Source organism: Plectropomus leopardus, chromosome 19, assembly GCF_008729295.1.
Source record: "Plectropomus leopardus isolate mb chromosome 19, YSFRI_Pleo_2.0, whole genome shotgun sequence".
In the NCBI taxonomy this organism is placed as follows: Eukaryota; Metazoa; Chordata; class Actinopteri; order Perciformes; family Serranidae; genus Plectropomus; species Plectropomus leopardus.
Genome location: NC_056481.1, coordinates 14,201,809 through 14,214,070, shown reverse-complemented (window position 1 = coordinate 14,214,070; position 12,262 = coordinate 14,201,809). Strand labels below are relative to the sequence as shown.

At 37.5% G+C, this 12,262-nt stretch overlaps 1 protein-coding gene across 1 annotated transcript in view; it reads left to right on the top strand.

The window, feature by feature from the left end:
* Nucleotides 1–12,262, top strand: part of LOC121959055 (protocadherin-15-like) — a 185,179-nt gene that overhangs the window by 26,771 nt on the left and 146,146 nt on the right. The window contains exon 7 of the mRNA XM_042508235.1: nucleotides 6,014–6,184. Coding sequence (XP_042364169.1) covers nucleotides 6,014–6,184 — 171 coding nt within the window. The remainder of the gene's footprint in view (nucleotides 1–6,013; nucleotides 6,185–12,262) is intronic.

Below are 12,262 nucleotides of genomic sequence, written 5' to 3'. Positions count from 1 at the left end.
TCCTTTTTATATATTTACCTCCACTTCTCTGTACAGCTATCGAGGACAAATTCTTGAATATGATAAAACACTTTTGCACATAATATGAAAAGTTGAAATTTTTGAAAAAGGTTTCAACTGAGACCTGTTATAAAGGATGTCTGAAGAAAATGAGCTCCTGATTGAGTGGGAGGCTGCAGCCTAGAGTGTTTTTATTTTTATGTAAATTTTTTATTATCATGGTGACATAACTGTTACACAGCCTTGGACCATTTCTGCTCTGTTTAGTCATTCTACGGGGAACTATAAGCGCATCCTTAATTATCACTAATGTCTTTGTTAATGTAATTGTTTTTCTCCTTTTTATTTTGCTGCACTCTGTATGTTTTATTCAAATAAGTGGTCCATGATACAGTTAATTTTACTTAACATGCAAAACTAATGGGGACCAGTGGTAGAAATTTTAGGGATCTAAATTGTTTAAGTTGCTGATCGTGCCATTAAGGTTTTTGTAGTGACGGGAAAACCTTGCTTATAAAACCCTTTGTCTCAACAAAGTGTGGCAAATATTCATATGTCTCAAGGTCCATTTACCCTGAAAGCATTATTAAAAGTCAACAGTACACTGAAAGATTAATGTGTTTCAGACTGCTTGAAAGCCTGACGTATTCACTGTTCATCTGAATACAACATTAAGAGTGTTTTGAGTGGCTGTGAATTTGCTGAATATAAATTCTCAGCAAAGACTTAGAGCATGTGTGCTACCAGGGGAAGAGACGCTTTCAGTAAGGCTCACACTTTCAGCTGTTCTGTTAGGGTTACTTGATAAAAAAGGAAGCACACTGTAAAAATAAACTGTTGCTTTAACTTAAAAAAAAAGTTAGTGTCCAGGCTGCCTTAAAATTTTAAGTTTGAAAAAGACTGGTGATAATTTTGTAATGATTCAACTTGTCTTCTCAAATGTAGTCAAAAAATCAGGCAGCCCGGACACTGACCTTTTTAAATTAAAACAAGTAGTTTATTTTTTACAGTGCGGGGATTGATTAAGTCACATAAACGTGCAACCTTATCTAAATAATTTAAGTAAATAAAAGATTGATGATAGGCTATCTTTATATTACTATAGGCCTCATATTTTACAGTTATTAATAAACGTTCATATCATTAGCAATAAAAAGAATACATTTACAGTTTCGTTAATATTCCTGCTTGCTTTCTTGCAAGACTTGAATGAGAAGATCGATACCACTCCTATGTCTGTGCGATAAATACGAAGCTAGGCTTAAGAGTTGTTAGCTTAGCTTATCTAACAGACTGCAAGCAATGAAAAGCAGCGCTAGCTAACCTGCCTTTGTTTAAAGGTAAGCAAGCCTGCGTATCTACAGCTCACTTAACAAAATGTGTCTGGTTTGTTAATTGTGTAAAAAAACTAAAGAAAACTAATAAATTGGAGTTTTATGGGGGGTTATGTGTGGAATTGTTTTCCTTAAGGTCAGTGACTAAGCTAGTTGTTACACCTGATTCCAGTCTTCATGGTAAGCGAAGCTAAGCTAAGCTAAGCTAAGCGAAGCTAAGCCAAGCTAGGTTAGGCTAAGATAAGCTAAGCTAAGCTAAGCTAAGCTAAGCTAAGCTAAGCTAAGCTAAACTAAACTAAACTAAGATAAGCGTTCATATTGTAGATTTTTTTGTAATACCTAGATATACCCAAAAATGGCGCCAATAAAGTCCAGTGGAGTTACTAGCCTGGCGCAAATGTGTAATACCTTTTCTAGCTTCTGGATTTACAAATTTACTTCAACGGTATGGCCCACTGAATTTAGGCTTTACAATGTGATGATGTCACAGATTTTTTAATCGCTTTTCTCTCCCCAAGGAAAGGTTTACAAATATAAAACCTCCATGTATCAAAAATGTATAAAATATAGTCATGCGTGACCTTTGCAGTACGAGTTAACCTGTCAACAGTTTTACAGCTGTTTCTTTCAATGGTGGTTTATGGGGGAAAAGGCATTTTGGGCTGCAAGGGATTTTTTCACAACACTACCATGAGTGACCACTGGAAAAAAAATGGAAGCAAGGCTAAGTAATGTAAATACCTGAAGAAATTATGACAACTATTCTTCTGATTTGCACAGTGTCCAAGAGAGTGCTCCAGGAGTTATGTTTTTCTGTAGGCTGACACAGAAATTAGCATCACTCTGGTTCTCTTGCAAAAAGTCAACATGATTTTTCCAATCGATTTTGGATTATTGGAGAAATCTCTTTAACTAACAAAACTCTATGATATTACATGTTTTGTTCAACAAGATAGGATAGGATAAGATCAGTTTAGGAAGCCTAAATACAAATCAAATACATCAAAAAAATCCATTAACTTTGAGACGAGGGAAGTTGCCAAAATGCTAACTCATTTTCGGGTTTTAGTTCTCATATCTGGGGCACTCGATCCCTCCTTAGCTCTATGATACTAGAATCAACTTTAGCCTCAGAAAATAGCCGTAGGGGAATAGTACTTGTTAAAGTAGGGGAATGATTTTTTTTTTTTTGTTTTTAACTTATACTCTTCTGATTTGTGTTTTATCTTGCATCCAAAACCATTTACCTTTAATTTGTTATATTCCCAGCATTTGTTTATCACAATTTTATTATTATTTTCATCACAACATCCTTAAAAAAACAAATCTAGATACTAATGAAAGTTTGTCCCTTCTGAGCTCTCGTGGGACTTCTCCTGATTCTAACAGCACTGCATTACTTGGAGTTGACGTCATTGCTAAGTTTCAAGACAATGCACAGCTATGGCAACAGTATCAATCTGTTTATCTAATTCTCAACAGTCCAAACCATTGTCCTGCTTTGGAACAAAAATGCTAAGTTTATTAGTTCTTCAGTGTGACAGACAACATGAAACAATTGAAAGCCTGCAATGTGGCAGAGTTTGAATAAGCGCATAATCAAAATACAATACTGGTGTTATTTGGAGGCTGTTTTCTGCCGTCACTGTCTAGTTTAAATTTCCCCCCATTATTTTGAAATGCGTGCAGTATATAATTAGATTCTTTATGGAGTCAGTCGCTTTAAATTCACTGCTGCGCTGGTTTTAGAAGATGCTCCACAAAAACACGGATGTTACAATAAAGCGTGCAAAGCACCATGTTTTGAGGAGGGCTTCCTGGCCGAGACCTCTGCTTCTTCTTTGAGCTGTGGAATAATTGACACTGAGTAATTAAGCGTAATTAAAGAACAGTAAAACAGGAACTTTAAGAAAACTTGATAACGGTTTTATACTCCTTATCTTGTTGACCAATTTAATGATAGAAATTTGCTGCCTTTTATACAGACACCACCACATGTAACGTGAAGCAGATGGAGATCTAGATGAACTGCACAAACTTGAAATAAGAGATGTTATATTTAGTGCTTTTTTTCTAAAGTAAAGGGGGGAAAGATTATTCATTTACACAAAGTGTTCTGTAGTTTTCTTTGATTTGGCTATTTTATTCTGAGAGCTTAAAAAAAATATATGATAAAAAATTGTTTGTCTAAATCTTAATTATCTGGAACAAAAACTGAAAGCACAGCAGTTATGTTGACCATTCAGATGAATAGGCCTGTTAAGTGTTTCCTGTGAATTTGCTGAGCAGCTACCTTTGTATGAAATTGGATGGCGGATACTTCACCAAATCAAGATCAGCAAGTACACAATTAGCATTGGAATTAATATCTGCACAAAAGACTGCTTGCACATTCATGTCAAAGCAGAAATAAAAGTTCGTGAAAAGCTTTGCTTTCAGTGTCTGACAAGGACCAAGCATTTGTAGTTGTATTGATATTTTTATGAGGGCCTCGCTGAAACCCAGCTGAAGGTCTTCCGAAGGTCCTTGAATTAAAACTAAAAAGTGTGTAAGCACATCCATTTTTCATTTGGTATGCATCACAAATTTTGGTGTGGGTTTTTTCAAAAGCCTAAGACCTTTACAAAATCCAAGAGAGTATATATAAAGCTACCTGTATTTTTCAGTTTGAATACTTCTGTTTCTGTTACATTAATGTGAATGTTGAGGCCGAGATACAATACAAGCATTTTGACTGCAAAGTCTTGCTGAAATTAAATGTGATATGAATGCCAGAAATTATATCGGTCCTCAGTTAATAGTACTTTAATATCTGTATCATAGATACTTAAAACCAAAGTACTTTACAAAGAAATGCCCTGTGGTTTTGCTGTAATCAGCTGTGCAAGCAAATAAGACACTATTTTATATTTTATTTGAACAACCTCTAAATACTTAATATTGAAATTTAAACAACTCCTGAATTTATAGCGTTGGAAATGTATTTAGAAAACCATGTACCTGAATTTATTTGCTCTGTATACACCTCTTTGAAAGTAAAAAAAAAAATGAAATTTCTTGATTTGTAATTTGAAAAGCTGAATGTGAATATATTTTTGTCAGTGTTCACAAATTTAGATCCAAAAACTCAAGTTTCAGAATAAAAAAAAATCATGTTGCTGAAATTAAGATAAAAGAATTCAAGTTGAACACTTACACTCATACACACCATGCATTACATCATACACTTTCATACAGCCATCCAGCTAAAAAGGCACTGAAACAGCAATATACAACATCACAGCATTATACAGCCAAAGAACGCACAAATTTATAATATAAACACCAGCCGTGAAAAATGCACTGAACTTAAACCAAAAAAGGATAAAACCACATTATTACACAAAATACCCAAGAAAAGAAGACAAAACCTTTTTTTATAATTAATTAGTTAATGATTCAAAGTATTTCATACAAAAATGTAAGCTCAGCAATAAAATAAAAAAAATAAAAATATTATTGTTTTTCTGAAGGGTATTGATCATTACATGAAACTCATTGATTTCGGTGTATCTTACAATGTTTTTGTTTAACTTGGTATTCCCCTGGTTCTTTCTTTTTGTTCTGTCTGTATACATTTTTCTAATACTGGATCTCTGTTACACTCTGTTGTGTAAATAAAGAATGAAAAAAAGAAAAAAAGTAACAGCTTAGCCATATTTGTAGTGCTGTAACTGCACGGCTGGACAGTCTGTAGAAATACTGACTTTAATAGTTAGTTTCGCTCCGGGCAAAGTTCTTTTCATCCCCAGTACACAAAAATCACCTGTGAGATCCCGAGAAATATATCTGCAGATGCAAACTTAAGGATTTATGAGGCCACAGAAAGGACTAAGGAGACCACCACTAAAATAATGACGCTAATATTGAGAGCAAAGCAGTATTTTACACATAATACCTATCATGCCCAAATGTCATAAACTTTCAAAAAGTCATAAAATTTCTTTGGGTGAAACCAGCAGAATATGGAGGAAATTAAATGTTGATACATTTTCTTATCTGACGAAACAGGCAGTATACATAATATGTTTTTTATTTTAATTCTGACCATGCACAACTTGCATGTTACTGCAAAAAAGAGCTTGCACTTCTTGTTAGGCACTAGCCCTTTCCTAGTTTGTCCCATCTAATTATTGTACTTTAATGAAACCTGGAAGGTGTTGAATGTTATTTTCTGTGTTTAATTATCTCAATTTTCTTTCGCCACTCGTTGAAAAGCTGCAGATGGGTTTGGGAATACTGCAATGTTATGCAGTTTACTTTGTAAATCAAACTTAATGCTGTACTTGGTTTTGCTGGAGAAATAGCTCATACTAGTTTTTAAAAAATGTTTATTAAAAGCATTTCCATGAATTTCTAATGATTAAGCAGTCATTAATTATGATCAAGGAACAAACAGGAGTTTCTCTTTATTATGGGCACTCTCTGTTTTGCTGAATCAGATGTAACAACATTAGAAGTCTGTTTATCTGCCCTTGATGAGGTGGAAATGGACATGAAGATGGTAAGTCAAGTGGACACCAGCCTTTGAGGCATTGAGAGTTTCCTGCAGATGAAGATAAACATATGCAAATATCTAAAGAAGAAAGTGCAACATCATCCAAAATTAAAATGAAATCTCTCTCTCTCTTTCTGTCTAGGACCGAGCCCCCTATCCCAGTGAGCGCCGAACGGCCACCACCACTCTAACCGTGGATGTGCTGGATGGTGATGACTTGGGTCCCATGTTTCTACCATGTACACTTGTGGGAAACACCCGTGACTGCAGTCCAATCACGTATAGGGCTAATGTACTGGAGCTGACGGAGCCGGTAAGTGTGCTTGCTATGACCCTGTATTATATACTGGACTGCATTGTGTGTGCAGGGTGCAGAACCTGAGGACATGTTTCCATCAGCGTATGTGTGATTACGTGCATTGCTGCGTCACTTATTTCCAACAGCGGACAATATCAATGTGTGTGTGTTGTTTATAATAGTAAAATGATTTTGGACAGCTCTGTAATTAAAAGAAAAGCTAGTGTTTTTTCTGATAGATTGTTCTCTAAGTTTCTGTTTGAACTATCGTTGGGTGTCATTTCAGTTTTATTGATTCCAATTCTGCTTATCGAATCTAATCATCAGTTAGCCTCCATTTATTCTTGACACATTTAGGCTATTATCAGTTAACTGTCAAATGATTTGAAGGTTTTGTTTTTCCCTCTGACAAAAGACATTAAGCAACTTGGTAAGAAATGTCCCATAAGTTGCAAGAAAATAGTAGATTTAAAAAATTGTTTTTAAAAAAAGCTAGGGAAAATGTATTCTTATCATAATAACATTCAGTGTTATCAAGTCAATTGCTACAAAATAATTATATTTTTTGTCATTTTTTCTGGCTTATTATTATTATTATTATTATGAGCACGAATTATTTATTTTCTTTGCTTTTGTTTTCTTTCTCTCTCTCTCTCTCTTTTTTTGCTAATTATCTTGTACTTTTTTAAAAAATATTTTTTGGGTACGTTCTTTAATTGGTATTTCCATGTTTTCAAAAACAAATTAAAGCAGTTTCCTCAGGTCTTGAAGAGTTAAACTGGTCCAACCCCAGTTTGAGCAAGTGTTTTTGTTTAGTTTTTTTTAAACTTTTTGATGATTACTTTTTATTAAAGTGAGTCTGCAACACTGTGATATGCATTTATGCTTACACAGCTGTATTTATCATTTTGCATTTGTATCTCTGGCAGTTAGCTGATGCTGTTATCCAGAGCGACTTACAATGCCACTTTGTAAATGAGACAAAGTTGCTGCAGGCAAAATCCTCAACTCTGACAAGTCAGCAGAGCATTCATCCCTTACCACACATAGGCACACACGCACACACAACCTTGATGGTGACAAGCTAGCAGTGCGTTCATGCCTTAACACCCGCCCATCCACCCACCCACACACACACACACACACACACACACACACACACACACCTTGAACAGTGTCAAGCCAGTTGAGCAGTCATGCCTAACTGGACATTGTCTACTTCATCTCTTTGTTTATACTGAGATCTTTGTCACACGTGCACACACACGCACATATGCTCACTTTATTTCCACACACCCTGAGGAAACTCTTTCTCTGTCGTCAAACCCTTTCTTATCTCGTCTCACACATGTACACACTCTCTCTCATACACACACACACACACACACCACACAACTTTCTCCAAGCCAAGAGAGACACAGCGAGGAACAACAGGAGTAAATCAACTTTACACCTTGTGGTTTTGAGAGGGAGCAAGTGAACGCAGACAAGGACAGGGTTTACGATGGAGAGGTAGCGAGGGGGGATGATGTGGAAGGTGGCATCAAACAGAGAGGAAGGGAGCGGCAAAGGCAGACACACAGAAAAGTTATGCTAGGAAAATACTTGAGGGGTTTTAAAATGTGAAGCAAGATATAAAACGTTGCATCAAAACACAAAGATTGTTTCTCACTTGTCAATTTGCTCTCAATACACAACCGCTGCTGGCTCCAGATGCTTCACTTATTCCAGTATTTATAATAGTAGATTGAATTGTACATCACAGCAGTCAAGGGAAGAGGGATCATCCAAACAAACTGAGGTTGCTTTTCTTTTCTTTTCCTGCGGTGATTTTCAAAGAAGATTTCCATGACAGATTTAGTTGAAATTTTTTGAATGTTGATAAAACACAATTGTGAGATGACTGCCTTTCTATTGAGTGATGTTATGCAACTTTTCTCGTGATGTTATGCACTTCTCTCACGATAGCATTCTGAGAGGAATGGCAATGGATGTTCAAAACATTAGCAGGTTTATTTCTATTGTAGCCACCAAATGATGGTCGCATAGGTGTGGTTTACGAGAAATAATGGAACGGCAAGCCTCTTATACATGGGAGCGGTCCCGTATGAGGGATTTCTGGGAGCTGATAGTCCACAATGTCACTGAGGAATTAACACCTCTTATAGCACCTGCTGCATCATGCCCAAGGGAGCCAGTTCCTACCGAAAAGAGCATAGCCACAGCATCATGTGACCATAAAAGTGAAAATAGTGTTTCCATTGGAATTTTGTGAAATATGGCTTTTCGAATCACTTGAAGGATCATCTTATGTCAGTGTAAGAACTTTTTTGCGACAAATGGGACTTTTGTTTTTTTTTTTTAAATTGTCGTGATTCAATTTCAATTTGCACAGTTTGATGGAAACCTGCTGTGATCCCTGTTCCCTACAGGAATTGAGACCATTTACAGACATCAGATTTAAGCTCATATTTAGGGAGCACCCACAGTGTTCATGCAGGCTCACTGGCTTGGCTTCATTGGCCGTCTTTAACGTTATTAGGTATACCTGTGCATCTCCTACTTTGACAAGTCAAAATATCCACTGTCAATAAGTACAGACAATACTTGAACCCTGCAGTAAAAATACCATGTAATGAGGTTCAGGCCCGTAATAATAAGTTATAATAAAAATAATTTTAAAACTCTCAAAACTAAGCACAGCAGCAATAATTGTCTTCTCCATCTTGGTGATTACACAGTGTGAACGGTCAGCGCAATACTACCCCGTACAATCTAGAATGTGCACTTTTATACACCTGAGTGATCAACACATAACCAGGTGAACCTGCATTTCCCCGCTACTCTTCCAATATTTCCCATAAAATGACTCCTTCTCATCTGATTGGTTACATGTCATGACTGCAGACTGGAGCTGCTCCAATCAGCGAGCACTGGAGCTGTGTGTTGGATGTAATGTGGCGGATATTAATGAAATTGTAAGAAATACCAAAGTCCAATTTATTTAAGTTGCAAAAACACCCATGGTTTCAGCTGGTCACATTCTGCCAATAGTCTAATAGAAGGTACTGAATGTAACTTTAGTAATATGAGTATATGACCTGCAAGGAAGAGAAAGAGGGTAAGACTGTGCCGGGATGTGAGGACAGATGTGACCAGATGATTATTGTTTATAAAAAGGGCAGCACAGTGACGATACGCACATTTTATTCACCGTTTATATAATGCAGACATGCCAATGTAAATTCAACACATGTTGCTGTTTTTTTATGAGTCGGCCGTCCCGTCACTCTGTTTTTGTCTGTTAATAGCGACCTCAGTCTGCAGTGTAGTTCATGCACTTCACTGATAAACCTGAAGAAAAGTGGACTTTGTGTAGGGCTGTGATAAGTATGGATTTTTTCTCACTGCCACTGCCCACCCTCCCAAAAATTACAGTGTTAACTTTTAATTGGACCTTACAGTGCACCCACAAGCACTTGGTGCCCTACGCAAAGAGCATTATGTATGTGTTCATAATGAATGTTACTTGGATAATTCTCTGGTTTATCAGTGAAGTCTATGAACTGCACTGCAGACTGGATTCTTTACTCAGTGCAGAGTAATGGGACGACTGACTTAACAGTCCAACACGGTTTGAATGCGCATTTGCAGGTTATGTGCATTTGGTTTATGAAATGTCTGTATCTGCCCCTTGAAAGTCAGAGATTAAAATCATCCCTTGGAGATCCTCAGATGACTAAGGTTTTTTTTTTTTTTTTTTATTGCTGGTCAGTGTACTGTGCAGTGTATTTCTGACAGGTTGTAGTCCCCAGATTTTGCTGCAGAGGGAGTGCTCTTGACTTTCCCGCTACTCTTTGGAACAATCTGGTTAGACTGCCATAATTCTGAGTGGGGTGTAGCCCTAATTGTTTGCTGTGTTGCATATTTATAAAACTTTGAAAAATTCGTTACATGTCTCGCTGCATCCAGGCATGTTCACACTCCCTCTTCCTCCTCTTCCAGGTCCTATTTTTAATCTACAACTGAAGTTACATCCAGTTACTTCCATTGCTATCGGCAGGCAGAACGTTACCAGCAGACACATAAGTCCGTTTTTGCATGTTCAGTATAGAGAGATGGTGATCTTTCTTATAACTCTAGTAATATATAATATATATATATATATATATATATATATATATATATATATATATATATATATATATATATATATATTATATATATATACATAACATAACATTGAGTTAAGCTACAGAGTGGTGACTGCAAGCAGAGTTGCTGAATCAGAGCCAATAGTGGCACGCTTTAGATTAATTTATCAGCTCAAAAAACAAGACAAAAAAGAGGGTGCTAACAGTGATGGGCTCGTCACCATGGGTAGCATCATGTAAGCACGGTATTGCGGTGATGCGGTTACTGTCACAGCCCTAGCTCACGGGCAGGAATACCCACCATAGCTGAAAAACCCAACCACATATGTACAGAGCACGGGGACACTAATTGTGAGATGCACTTCAAAAAACCACTAAAGCTTTGTCTTAAACAATCATAAACTTAAACTTTAACTATGTCACGTCATTTAAATGAATGCGTGTTTATGCCAACAGCATGATCTCCACCATTAGATTTGCCCGAAGCACCTCTATCTTTTCAAAGCAGTTGTCTCTCAGGGGCCCCATTGGATTGATTAAGACTAGACTTTGAAGCCATCCGACACGAGTACTCTGATACATTCTGCTTGAATGAACCCCGGTATAATGAATGCAGTTTACACTCAGGGTTCAAACTGTTGATGAAGGGAAAAGAGGAAGCCAGGGGACAGAGAAGGACGAGAGGATGGATGGATAGATAGAAATTGGAGATGTGATGAGAGAGGTGGCAAGAACAGCAAAGAGCTGCTGTTGCTGGTGTATACGGAAGATAGCGAGGTGAAGTGAGGAGAGGAGTGAACGAAGTGGAGAGTCAAGGCACTATAATAGTTTGAGTCCTAATCAGACTGATAAGATATGACAACCTCAGAGCCTTAGAGCCAACACAACTATTCTCTCTCTGTGTCTTCCTCCCTCTCTCTCTTTCTCACACACACACATACACACCAAGATGCTGGTCATTTATGCCGAGGAGTTGGCTGTCAGGCCATGTTCACACATGCACTTCAAAAACATTGCTGCATCTGCAACTCAGAAATTTATAGCTGCAAGGGAAAGAAATAGATTATTGAACACTACAGTAAGCAACTCCCCGGGAGACCTGACCAATCGTTTAGTTTGTCAGTACGTCAGACAGGCAATTAATTGGCTACAAGTTACATAAAAGATGAACAAAGCATCATAGACTATCGCACAATATGCCATAGATTTATTTTGTCGCTTCTTTAAAAAACGGACTACAACTTTGCAGCACTGCGGCGCACTGCATTGTGGAAATGTTATTTTTTTATGTGATAGGGGAGTGCTGTGTCTCCGCTGCAACACACAAATAGCGTTCTTACCATGTGCTGCTGTATAGCTCAGGGGTTGACACAAAACCTCACCTGACCAATAGACGCCCCTCAGGGGTTTTTCCCTCCTCTATTGATCACCGCTGCTCTCGGGATCAGCCACCTGCCTGCACAGCTGCTGCTCATTTGCTCATTAGTTCCCCAGTATATAAAACAGGCACGCACGCGCACAAACACACACACACACCACACACACACACACACACACACACACACACACACATTTGCCAGGTGGTGCTGCTGCTCAGTTGTTGTTATGTCTGAGTCATTCATGTCTGCTTGATACCTGTTGCTGATTTTCTGCTTGCTGATCCTGCAGTGTTTGCTTTCCTGATTATGTCTACCTGCATATTTCTGACAGTAAGCCTTTAAAGCTCAGGGAGTAAAGGTTTTTTATACCTCGTGCTGGAGATAGCTGAGGCTGGAGGCATTATGTTCTCAGCGTGTCTGTCTATCCGTCTTATCCGTCAATATGCATGTCTGTCTGCCTATGCGTCTGTCACATTCTTGTGAAGGTGATATCTCAAGACCACCTTGAGGGAATTTCTTCAAATTTAACACAAACATTCTTTTGGCTTCAGTAAAGAACT